General features: G+C 39.2%; 1 protein-coding gene across 2 annotated transcripts in view; it reads left to right on the forward strand.

The window, feature by feature from the left end:
- Positions 1-13,637, forward strand: part of NYAP2 (neuronal tyrosine-phosphorylated phosphoinositide-3-kinase adaptor 2) — a 245,167-nt gene that overhangs the window by 178,937 nt on the left and 52,593 nt on the right. For both annotated transcript variants that reach the window (XM_040982790.1, XM_040982791.1), the window contains one exon: positions 4,936-5,145. In XM_040982790.1, coding sequence (XP_040838724.1) covers positions 4,936-5,145 — 210 coding nt within the window. The remainder of the gene's footprint in view (positions 1-4,935; positions 5,146-13,637) is intronic.

Consider the following 13,637-nt stretch of genomic DNA (forward strand, 5'->3'; position numbering starts at 1 on the left):
TCAGATGGATGGTAATACTACACTTTAATTCTATATAAAGCTTACAGGTGGGAGATTAGCCAGTAGAGCCAGCATGTCATTTCTTTAACAGACTTTTAAAAAGATATTGAAATCCACGGATTGTGGACAAATCCATCCTATTCCTTTAAACATGTTTCCTTGAGCTTTCTGTATGTTTTACTCATATAGTTCTTAGTCTGATGGTCCACTTACGTTCTTATTTTTTTTTAACAGTTATTTTGAAAATTTTCAGATTAAGTTTATTAACTCATTTTGCTAGCAAGCTTTCTTTGGTTATATATATTTATGGCATATAACCAAATATATCCCTCAGAAGTGGTCTATGTTATATAAATGATCATGATTTTCACACAGATGTTTTAGCTGTAGCTTCTATTTAAAAGGCAAACTCAGGTGCTTCGCCTCAGACCTGAGTAATACAATTTCTTCGACTCTTTTGTGTAAGTTTCTCTATATGTACCTGCCAAAATTCACTGCATATAACCTCTGGGATATGAAAACAAAGAACACAGAAATGGGGGGAAATGATCCTTTTTGTTTCCAAAGCTGTATTGTGCTTTTATTTAGTTGAGGCTTGAGACCTAAGTGACACTCCCCTGTCAGGTACATAAAAGTCATTTGAATGAGAACAAAGACAGGGTTGTCACAGGAGGGGCCTTGACACACAGCTCAGCCTTTCATATTTAAAACACTGTCTGAGCCAGCAAGAACAATACAGGACCTAATGTTGAATTATAGTGCTTTTTTATGTTGGTTACTTCCAACTCCAGTGGGAGAGGAGTTCATGTGTGAGCTAAGTAAAACAACTGCCTCTAAACCGAGGAAGTGCTCAATGGTTGTAATGAAGGACAATAGAAAAGTAAATAATAAAACAAGCCTATCAGGGGTTTGTTTAAAATCTGCAAGAGAAAGGGCAGTGAAACAGATGGGTCCTCCAGCTTAGAGTAGGTGACATTTGGAATTCATGGTTTTATTTGAAACTGTGAATAAACAGCTTGGGTATAGTCTGTGGTGTTCTTATCCAATGCTGATTTCACTGCATTTGTCTCAGGGCACTGAAAGACAGCATTGGTTAAATTGTCTTGCTATAATTATTTTGTGGCGATCTATTCTAAAACATTTTGACTTCTTATGTATTAGATTTCAACGAAACTAGAATTTAAGTTTAAAAGCAGGTTCATTTAAATGCTAAATTCTTTTTTGGGACTGTTATCACAGAATTATTCTCCTGATTGAAGTTCATCTCATAGAGTGTCATTCATGAAAGGTTTGTTTCCACTACTGCATAGCATCTTAGAGCTAGAAAAAAAGACCTGCAGTAGCATAAAAATAAATGAAGAGTAAACAAATCAAAATAGCAAAACTCTACTTATTCAGCCCTTGTGTTTGGCAGACTCATGGGAAAGCAGGAAAGTGGGAAAATTTTATAACAGGAAAAAGTCCAGCATTACATTTGGGCTAAAACTCTATGTGTATGTGATGAATGACAATCCAACTTAAGATTCCGTCACTCAGCCTAAAGGTACATTTTTCCGGAAAGTAGTTGAGTTTTGGCCAATCATTATTTCCAGGTTTTCAGCCAATCATGTCACAACCTCCAACTTCCGTCCAAATGAGCCAAACCCAGAACTATGATTCACCATGCTAATCTTTTTCCGTCTCTAAATATTGCCTGTGCTTGGACCTCTCTGAACCTTTCATGGTTCAGGGTGATGCCAAATTCACCGCTCAGATAAACTCGGCTGAATTTAGTGTTACCAAAATGATTTTCTTTTAACAAAGAGAAGACTTCAGGTGCGCTGATTGGAGGCAGCTGGCTTGGGTAGGTGTAAACCGGGCCTCTGAAAATGGTACATCCTGAATCATTGGTTAACCATGACTATTTTAAGTGAGCTTTTAAGTCATTACAAAGTTGGATACTGGGGCACAAATTGGAGGAAATTGCCGGTTATGAATCAAGTCTTTTCTGTTTAGGGTCAATTATTTTGCAGGCTACACTCCTGCTGTCTGTGTTATTTGTTAGAAGATAGTGCGTCTGACTTCCTGCAAGTATGACTTGAATTTAGAAGATTGGCTGTCTGGGCTTGTTACTGTAGATAATAGATTTGTAATTTCATATGTTGTTAGGAAAGAGGCTTGGAACAGAAGGGAGATGGTGTGGAAATTCACAGCCATTTCGAATTTATTGAAGATTAATAAATTTGACAGAGGTGCCTAACTGCAGATATATAAGATACAAGATAGACACAGCAAAAGACAACAGTCCAATCTTTCATCAGTCCAGGCCTCTAAAAGCTGAAGGGTCTTGGGGTGTTTATTAGGATGGGGAGCTCAGAGAGATGGGGAGTGGATGGAGCTGAAATAGCTTTACAAAGGCTTTTTAAATTCAGTAGGTTTCTCCTCCTCACGGTTAGGTAGTTGGAAAAGAGCGCAGAGGGCAGGGTGGGCAGCATGGCTGGTACGAGTTAAAGGTGTCTTTAGAAATGCAGGATAGGAGACCCTCCAGGGATGGGTTCTCTGTATAATCTGGGTACTATAATAGGCAAGCAACAAGAAGAGCTGGAGCTTGTGCCTTTCTCCACTCTGTGTCATCTGGCAATTTTTTCTTTTGCTGTGATTTCTATTGATACATAGTCCAAACATAGAAAGACTGACAAATTCATGTAGGTTAGGACTGAGACCAATGTTGTGGTGTTACCCTGTGAAACTGTTGTCTGACAGTATCCCACATAGGGACCACCCTTGTTCCTTGCTGCTCTACTTCCCATCCAACTAATGGTGTGAAAAGAGCAGTGGATGATGGTCCAAATATTCAGCCACCTTCTGTCCATGTTGATGACACGAGTCCATTGTCTTTGGCCTGGTCCTACCCTGAACAATGAGGCCATATGAGGAGTGAGTCAGCAGAATGTGGGATTTCTCCATATCTCTCTCTCTTAATTGAAAATAAGCAAATTGAAGAAAATTTATGAAGAACTAAAATTTATTTAAATGTGTATCTTTAAAAATTATTTTATGGCACTTTTTAGATCAAAATATCTTGAAGTATGGAATACTTTTATATTCTAAAGATGTAATGCAGAAAGTTAAGCAGGGCTGGTATTGTGTCTTTTTTGTAGTGAAGAAGAAACCAAATGCTGTGTCGCCTGGGTCACCAGCCAAGGCCGAGATGCCCAGGCCTTTCATATTTCTGACTCAGGCTGCTCAATATATTATAAGCTGTTGTATTTCTGTTCCTCAGATGTAGATAATAATGGGCCATCAAAGTGTGACATTTTTATTATCACTGCGTTAAAGGGAGATAATTTGATGAATACTTAAACCTAAATGTGAAGAAAACAACATACACATTCTTTGAATTACCTCTGTCCTATTTTCACTATGTCCTTTCTCTAAACTACCTTATTGACTTAAATTTTCAAATCTATTGCATTTTATAACTTGTGGTGATGGGATAGTAAGATTTTTGGAAATGCTGTTAGCTCCATGCCATTCCAACATAGGTATTATCACAGGATATTCTTTTCCAAGGAAGCATGCTGTGTTTCTATGTTTGTCCTTTATTACCTATATCAGAAAGATGCCAGGGAATCTGGAAGGTTTAGTTAATTCATTGGATACATCATATAGCAATTAAGTAGCATGTGGCGGGGGTGGGGGGTGGAGGGGGCAGCAACCCTCAAGTTGCAACCTGAAGAATTCTGAGGGAGAGCAGTTACTAAGAGAGAAAATACGAGGATGGTCAAGAGGATGGCTGTAACTGCACAGGGGTTGTGACATGGGTGGTTCAGGCTTGAGAAGATACTTACAGGACCCTGTAGAGTGAATTTGATACATACAAGATACAGGGACATTCAAAGCAGCAGTATAAGTAGCTTTAGGAAACACCGTTGTTTCTGGTGGGCTGGAATGGGAAAGGAGCCACAAAGCATGCAGTGCTGATTTTTTTGAATGGTACTCACCAGCGACTAAAAGGGAGCAAGGAGAGAGAAAGAGGTTGCAATTCATGAGGACCACATTAAAGAGATTAGGCATTGTTTTTTATGTAACAAGAGGCTTCTGAAAGGACTTTAGTCAGAGGTACATTATGATCAAATTTACATTTTAATAAGGTAATGTTGGCAGTATAAAGGGCATGTACCCTGGGGAATCCAGGGCAGAGCCAAGGAAATAAGTTGCAGCAATTCAAGGGAGGTGATTAGTACTTGAACCAGAGCACCCGAGCCAGATGTCACGCAGAACAGAAGATGAAAAAGTCTTCTGGAATAGATCTGCAGGGCCTTGTGGTTGGTACATTTGGAGGAAGGGTGGGTTAAAGAAAAGGATAGACAAACTTGACTTGGATAGTTGGCTGGACAGGAGAAGTCATAAATTCAGTGAAAAACATTATCTACTCAATATAAAAAAAAAAAAAAACAGCAAATTTATCTCATCTATGGGACATTCAGATGAGTTGTTCCAAGAGGCTGTTGGGTAGCCTCAAGTAAGTACATAATCAGAGTTGGCAAATGGCTGAGAAACGTCTACTACATTGCTAACGAACAGCCAGTAGAGGAATTTAGCTGAAGCTCTTTTGAGTAGAGTGGTCGTATTGAACGGCTGTCACAGTGAGTAGTGAAATGAGTACAAAATGAATAACTGGAGAGTACAATGCAGTGAGAGTCAAGATTCAATGACGCACTTTTTCCAGAGATTAAACATTCTTTCCTACAGAAACGAGCTCGCATACCTCAGGGCCAAAGGTCAGAAGATACGTGTGCTGCTGTTGTAGCTTAATATTGCAGTCCTCAACACAAGTCTATTCCTAACAATATATTGAAAGCATTTTAGAAAAATCAGTCTTTTTTTAATGGGACTGGGGAAGAATTTAACTTTTGTTTAATAAAACACTCTATTATTTTGGCTGTTACACAGAATCAACAGAGGAACTGAAAATCCGAAGCCACAGCACGGAGCCATTACCAAAGTTGGACAACAAAGAGAGAGGCCACCACGGGGCGTCTTCATCTAGAGAGCCTGTCAAAGCTCAGGAATGGGATGGAACGCCAGGTCCACCAGTCGTCACCAGCCGGCTGGGAAGGTGCTCTGTGAGCCCCACCTTGTTGGCTGGCAACCACAGTTCAGGTAAGGAAGGTGATGGTCATCTCAATGGCCATTCCACACGGCGCTAAACACCGCCTTCATGTAATTATCACTTAGAGAGCCATCACCACTCACAGCTCTGTCTTCATTCAAAAAGAGCATTCATCACCCTTCACCAAAAGAATACAACCAAACATTATAACACTCCAGGGCAGCAGTATGCATGCAAGTGAATGGTACTTCTTAGAGCCCTAAATTTTGCAGTCCTAATAACCTGAAGAAATTCTACTAAATTAAAAAAAGCAACATTTTAAGGGTTGGGTGACTTTTTTGACTTTTTTGTTTCCTTGTTTGAAAAATTTTAGGCGGTTGTGGAAGAGTGAAAGAAACACAAAACTGAGGGCAAGTCTGTGACAAAGATATTTCATAGGCATTCAGAGAGTGGATATTAGACACGTCTGGTGTGGTTAACTGAACTGATGGTGTCACAATAAGTAAGAATTATGTATGGCTCTGAGACTCCAAATCTGAATGCAAAGAGACATAAACAGTTATTCCAGTGGACCTTTCTATTTCACAAGTTCAAATCAAAATCTGTAATTGTGATTTCGCATGGGTACTTGGTAAATCTTATGAAACAATAACTTTTAACAAAAGCAGTGCATGTTTGCTTTCAACTGATTAGAGAGCTGTCACTTGAAATTTAAAAAAAAATATTTCAAATAAAATAAAGTTTCAAGTAAGAAACTTCCCTCAACTGTCACGTTTCTATTCCTTAAGCGTGTCAGACACTGAAGAAAAGACCGATTCTTTAACGTCCTTTTCAACTCTGATGTCTCTCTTAGGAAATAATTTGCATGAATTATACCTATGGTGTTTCTGACAGTCACGTACGTGTTAAAATCGGAACAGGATGACTGATGTCTGGAGTTGGTAAAGATTTTTTCTCAAATAGAATTCAGGTTGGGCAAAGCAATGTCTTCCACAGACACACTATGGAACTTAAAGCTTCGGTGGTGGAACGACAGCATGTATCTTACTTATCACTCTATAGTATGTATATAAATCAGGAGGAAGGAGTCTTATGCTAATGTAGCAGAAGCTCCCCAACATATTTATAGATTTTTATTTTTGATTGACACATGAAAATTATCTGAAAAATACTCAGTGTGCAATGCTCAAATCAGATTAAAGAAATCTGTTTCCTCAAATATTTACTATTTATTTATGGCAGAAATAGTGAAAATTCCTTTTTTCTATCTTGTTTAAAGGAAAATATACAATGTCTGATTGTTACGTGCAGGTGTCGTGCTGTGCATCAGGATTCTAGTAGATTGTTACCCCTGTCCTACTATAACTTAGTGCACATTAATCAACGTTGTTCCTTTTTCTACCTCCTTAATATCCCTGGCCTAAACACAATTGTGCACTCAACTTCCACAAAAAGAACTCTCTTGAATTATACATAAAAGAAATCATGCAATACTTAAGTTTACTTAATTTACCATAATTCCATACTGATAGGAAACTTTCAAGTTTTAGAGGTATATAAGAAGATACTAGGATATTTTTTCAAAAGTAGAAAGAATTCCAGAGAATATTTTTTATGAGAAAATTAAGTCGGTTCTTCCCCCAAAACAACAATACCTGTGTTCCACTGAGGCATGTGATTAGTTTAAAACTGATTAATGTTATTAAAGACTTATGTAAATGTATGCCAGTCCTATCCAACATATTTGGCTAATGTATGCTCCTCTTCTGTTGAAAGATACATTTTGTAAAACCTGAAGTATTACTTAAGTGTCTGTTACGTAACACTTGCTTTCATAGTCTCTGAGAGAACAATGTTGAAAATGATATCTTTGCATTTAGATGTTCAGGGTATGGAAGGGGAAAATAGAGAATTATATTATTGGGTATTTTAGGCAGGGAGATATGCAGATACACAGAAAGAGGGTATGGTCAGGATTGGCTCTGGAGTTTAAGGGGCATGGGAGGACGTAGGACACGGAGCACTGCTGTCCCGCCTACGAGGGAGTACACACCCTCTTCCCCTTCTGCTCATTCTGCTCAGACCCTGAGGGTCCTAGGTGATGCACGCAGGAATGAATTCTGTAAAGCCTGAGGATTCAAACACCGGTACTTTCACAATCCCACAGATGCCATCACAGACACTTCCAGAAATGAAGTTTCATCAACTCTCTGGGCATCCAGTAGCCCAATCAAGTTGAAATGCAAGATCAAATGTGTTATCAAAATGTAATCTGTGAATTAGAAATGAATTACTTCTTCCTGGGAAAATACAATTTTTACAGCAACAATCATTAATTTTTTTTTGTTGGATAAAATAATAGTAGAGGAAGTAATATTCAAATTAGCATTTGAAACAATGTCACTTGTCCGGAAGATGGAGAAGTATCCATCTTCCTTTGGAGTGAAAATAAAGTCTGCAGACTTAGCAAAGGAGTGTGTGTGTGTGTGTGTGTGTGTGTTTGAGAGAGAGAGAGAGAGAGAGAGAGAGAGAGAGTTTCAGTGGAGGAATGTGTCGTTGGTCCCATCACTGACTAAAGAAAGTAGGATTTTCTTGAGATCTTTTTGCATTAGGTTGAGTGAGTTTTGCCGTACCTGGGAACAAAAGTCTGTTATTAGAGGATAAGGGAGAGATGATTTTCCATAAACTACGAGCATTGTCAGCCACAACTGACCAATTTTTTTTTCAAAGATTCAGTTATTTTTATTGGAAAGACAGAGTTACAGAGAAGAGAGACAGAAATATCTTCCATTCTCTGGTTCACTTGCAAATGATCACAGCAGCTAGAGCTGAGCCAGGAGTCTCTTCTGGGTCTCCCATGTGAGTGCCAGGGCCCCAAGAGGTTTGAGCCATCCTATATTGCTTTCCAACACTATAAGCAGAGAGCTGGATGGGAAGTGAAGCAGCCAGTACAAGAACTGGTGCCCACAAGGAATAGCTGCCCTTACAGGTGGAGGATGAGCAAACGTAGCCATCACATGGCCCCAAGGTCAGGTTTTGAACATTATGTGGTGGATATTTTCTAGTCTTCCAAGGTTAGGGTTACCGCAATTCATTGCGGGTTACTCAGAGATTACCTGGTGATGACAGTAAGGTTTTAAATGTGGGTCACCTGAAGGACCTTCCTGATTTACAGATAATGCATGTAAGCTGTAGAGCAAGTTAGCAGTGGCAGCTAGAATGGTTCTGGCTATGTTGACCTGCTAGGGCCCCAAGATGGAATTCTGAGAAATGAAAACATTTCACTATGTGTAATGCAAAAATGGAAATAAGACAACTAAGTTTTACTGAATACTTCTTAAGTTATAATATATTTGAGTCTGAATGCAGGCAGAATTTCTACAACGCTTTCATTATCTGCTGTTTCAAACTCCTGGAGCATCTCTTTCCATTGATGGCTTCTTGAATGCATTCTCCTGAGGTTTTCAGCTCTGTTTGTAGAGCGGTAAATTGTCTACTGACCAGAAGAAATGGCATACGTATTTTTAGTCCCTCACACTCCATTTTAGATTTAAAGGAGATAGACAAAGATAGAAGAAGAAAATCTTTCTGTTCAGTTTTTGATCACAACTTTTGTACCCTTCTTTACAGAAATATCATACTTCAAGGCAAATGTAGAGTTACATTTTCATTGTGAAACAGCTCACGTCTTAGGAGAAAGTGAAACCCAAATGAACCTTACTGTGACTCAAGCATATAGCCTCTCCTTCTCACATGTCTAAGGAAAAAATGAAAATAAATATTTGTTGGGTTGTGTGCATTCATTCAGCTGAGGAGAAGGAAGCTATAGTGTGTCCATTTCTGTAAGTTCTACGCACAAAGTTCATTCATGTTTGGTGAGGTTGATCTGAAGAGCATTCACTGTGAGATCATCTGTGTCCAAGGAGGCAAAGGGCTCGCTGAAGAGACAGCTTTGTCCTTGTTGTTTGGGACAGGAAAGGGATGAATCAGGACTCAGTGCCTCTCCTTCGCTCTTTCCTCTTCCTCTGTGCTGTCATTGTGTCACTCACAATGAGAAGCACCGGGGCGATAATGGCAGCCCTCCTCCCTAAGCAACACGGCCATCCAACTCTTACACCCAATAAGAGAGGGAAGACCGTCCAGCCACTCTCGTGTTAACTTTTTGCCATTGGCATGAACCTTCCCTCTCTTCTGGAGTGTGTCCCTTTGGTTGTGTGTCTCAAGCTGTGTTTTTCTGCATGTGTCTTAGTCTCTTCTCTCTCCTCTCTCTCCCTCCCTCCCTCCTTCCCTCTTTCATGTGCATCCCAACTTCTAATAGTCACAGACTATTGCTTCACCACACGTAGTTCAGCCACTTGAAATGCTTGTTCCTAACAACTCTTTTGAGGAATGGAGGAGCCACTGAAGTATAGCAAACGTGTCAGGAGATCCCAATTCTCATTAACGTTGCCACTGGTTGCTGTGGTATTTTATTAAAGTTACTGTTGCTTAGTAAATCAGAGATACCCCAGAGAGAGATTCTTGAGGCCCATGGAGAACTGGGAGCCAAATGCTCTTGAAAATAATGGAAAACAGGGAGGTAAGTATTCACATAAATATGATACAAACGGAAGTTGAAATTTCAATCACTGAAGCAGTAAACAAATAGTTTCCAAATATCTTGCATCCAACTCTGTTATGGTTGCTGAGGGCACAAACATCGTGTGCCGTATAAAACGTGGTGGGAACCACTTAAAGATCTTGTTGTGCTTTTGTATGTCCCAGAACTATTGAATATAAATTAGATTATACTTTGTTACTTTCATTATTATCTCATATTTCCATTGATAATTATTTAGAAAAGGGAAAATTGGTGTGGCCTTGAAAAATAATAAAGGATTTAATAGCTGATATCAAATCCTAAGCCAGGATTAAATAAAATCTTCTTAAAATCAACATTATTATTGTATAAATAGTTTTCATTGTAGGATTTTAAAAGCAGAGATGAGATGACAAGCAGACTTCTTGCTTTGCCCTCTCAGGTTAGCCTGAATGGAGATGCATTCGAAATGGCATCCCACAATCTCTCTCTCTTTCTCTCTCTCTCTCTCTCTAACACACACACACACACACACACACACACACACACACACACACACACACACACACATTAACAGTTCAAAGTCTAACCACAAACAAGAACGGAAGCCCCTAAATGAAAGCAGTAATAATCTTTTAGAAATCTGGGCTTCTTTATGTTTTACTTCCTGTGCTTCAGTTCTTTTGAGAAATGCCACAAACTGAGACACCTGCAACACAGATAGGTACATTAGCTTGTGAGTCAGAGAGGTGCCCTCCTCCGAAACAGGTTCCCTTCTTTGCTTAGACAGCAACACAGAATGCACAAGTAAATCACTGTCCATCACTGTCACAAAGTAAAATGTGCGTTCCAATTTGTTTTGGAGTTTGAAGCCATGGATTTTTCCCTTTGTTATAAGCATGGAAATGAAACACAAATGGAGTAGGTCTTTACAAAAATTCATGGACTTGTGCATTATTTTTTACCTCCATTTTTTGGGGGGTGGGCATGAACTTTCTGGAGCACACACCGATTTCTCCACCATGAGGAAAATCAGATCCTAGCTGGTGAAGGTTGGAATGCATTGATGGAGAGGCAGGTGCGCTGCAGAGGGCAGGATTCCTCAGAGGATAGAAGCTACTCAGCACCGGCTGATGCTGCTACGAGAAACGCCTGTCCAATGCTTTCAGATGTGATTGCTGTTTTGTAAAATCTCCCAATTTTTAAATACAACTCCATTTCAATAAATGTCAGTTAAATGATTCACAGACTCTATTCAAGTAAAACCCAAAGGCTGCCGTAAGCCTTTTCTGGTAAGCAAAACCAAGCAGTGCCATTAGGAGGAGATGAGGAGTTGCCTGTGCAGGGCATGAGAGATGGAGACAAGGAAGCAGGTGCCAGTATCTCTGTCTCACGTGTTGCATTTTAGTTTTTAAAACTGGTAACTCACAGAGAAGACTGTGCTAAGAGGGGAAAAAAAAAAGGATGTAATCTTTGATGATAGGGAAAAAAGTGGGGGCGGTTTATTATGAGAAGAGAAAAGGGGGGCCTGGAACCTACAACAGTGCAGACCAGTAGAGCAATCCTTCCTCGCCCTTGATAGAGGGGTAAAAACTATTTCTGGGGTGAGTGGAGGCAAGTTGACAAGAGTTTATATGGTGCTGCCCTTGAGGTTGGACTTCATTCATTAAGGTTCTAGCCTCCATACGTGGAATTCTGTTGTTCAGAGTGCTCTTACTGTTGGATAATCGGCTTCCTTGTAATAACTACCATGAACTGAAGGTTGGAGGAACCGTACTGCATGCCCTGCTTTGGACCATTGTCATTTCAGACTTGATCCTGTACATCCAAGTGGGCTTCTTGTATCCCAGATCAGAAAAATTAAAAATAGGCATCTGTTTTTACTTTAAAAAAAGCCTGTCATTTTTGTATTCCACATTTGTAGGATGAATTTTACGCTAATTATAAATATGTATAATATAGCACTGAGCACCAAAGTTTGGAAAACCCCCCAAATCTGGGTTTGAATCCTGCCTCCAGTTTTTTGTTTGTTTTACTAGTGATGATGTGGCACATTTCCTTTCATAGACCTGAGCTTCCTTCCTAGGGGTTGGATGACAATAGTAACTGATACGTTCATACTATTGAGAACTAAAGAGGAGAATGAAATGAGATAATAATGTGTAATCCATTAAGAATGGTGTCTGAATATAATGAATTATAAATAAATACTGGTCTTCATTGTTCTGATAGTTCTACAGAAATGTTTGCAGCAGAGTAGAAACTGTCATGGGAAGGGAGTGATGATGAAAAACACTTATAAGTAATGTCATTCAGCATGGCCTGGGATTAAGCAAAACTTGGAGAACTGAGTCACGTAAGTGCAATAATGGGTGATGTGGATCATTTTCCTGGGTATAGTGAGAGCTCTATGCACTACGGTTTGTAAGGCATTTGAACTTACCATGCATGCTCCAATGACCTGGTTAAAAGTCGCTACAGAAATCTCAGATGTTAGGGTGTCAATCAAAGGACAACGAGGGGAGACCTTTGGAAGGAGCTCTGGTGTAACTGAGGCCATTTAATGTGAGCAGCAAAAGGCTGGGAGCCAAGTGCTGAACCGCAACTGAATCCAAGAGTGCGATCTTCTAAAGGGGAATTTACCAAGTTGATTGATGAGAAACATGCTTTGTCCTAGAAAATTCTAAAAGAGTGCTTTACTTGATAACACTGAAGCCACTGGTTAATTTTGCTGATGAACGTACTGACAGTAATAACACAAAAGCATTGTTGATAATAACTTACATGCAAGATGAGTACACACATCCAGAGAAGTGAAAACCAAGCAAGAAGTATAGGCTCAGATAGAATAACTGGACTTATGACAGTATTTCCTGGTAAACCACAATAAATCAGGATGCTCATTTTTTATTACTATTGTAGTGCAAGCATACCATGCTTGGCAACAGTGCCAACAAATTAATGCTTTGGTGGTGATGGTTTACAGTAGTTTTATCAGATTGCTCTGACCCAATTTCTGTCTTTCTAGAAATCATAAAGAAAATCGAACTCACTAGGCAACTCTGAGGATCGCATTTTAAAAGGCTGTGGGAATGGCTGGTACAAAGCTTGCTTATAATAACCGGTAGAATAAATTTTATTCTGTTCACATTCTATTTTATAACAAGTTTGTGTTTTTGCCTAGGATCAAAGATGGAATATATCTTTTGGGAAGATTAAACATTTTAAATAAGATGTGGGCTTTGTTTTTTTTAGTTACATTAGGTCTAGCTGATTAGAGACCACTCCTAGCGAAAGAGTCTGTTCTTCTGCTTACTGCAGTCACTCACTCCTTTTTTCAGTAAAGACTTTAGGCTAAATAGATAGCCATTTTTTGTTTCCTTGGTATCAGCATTTGCAGATGGTATTTGGAGAAAGGATAAGCAACAAGCTTTTGTGATGCATTATACAATTATTAATAACTAATGTCAATTATTAATAATGTCTCTAGTTACAATGAATGGATAAAGGCACATAGGTGACACCAAAATATTATTATTTGAACATTTTTTGCCTGTTAATGGATAAAAATATGAAGACATTTCTTGATTCTTCAGTCACATTTTTTGTGTGTATTGATTTTCTGGCAAAAATGAACTCATGCTGTACTCTGTGCATGTAGAGGGCAAGTACAAGGACATCGGGGAACTGCGAGGATTCCGAGTCCAGCAGGAAAAGCAGATACTAAAACAGCACGTTCTTTTAAGTGTTATGAATGAGATAGGCAGAGGATCATAGTAGCCAAGAACACTCTCTGGCTAAAGGAAAAGGTTTTTAAACAGATTTCCTGGAGGAGGATCCTGATCAATATAAAAGAATAAGCCGCTTCCTGTACCTCACTCACAGAAGCGTGGCTGAGAAATACTCCCCTCTTGACCTAGGATTAAATATGTTGACACATCTACTGCCTGCTCTTTTCTTTCT

The sequence above is a fragment of the Ochotona curzoniae genome, unplaced genomic scaffold (genome assembly GCF_017591425.1).
Source record: "Ochotona curzoniae isolate NIBS_2020 unplaced genomic scaffold, NIBS_Ocur_1.0 contig_3643, whole genome shotgun sequence".
NCBI classification, from domain to species: domain Eukaryota; kingdom Metazoa; phylum Chordata; class Mammalia; order Lagomorpha; family Ochotonidae; genus Ochotona; species Ochotona curzoniae.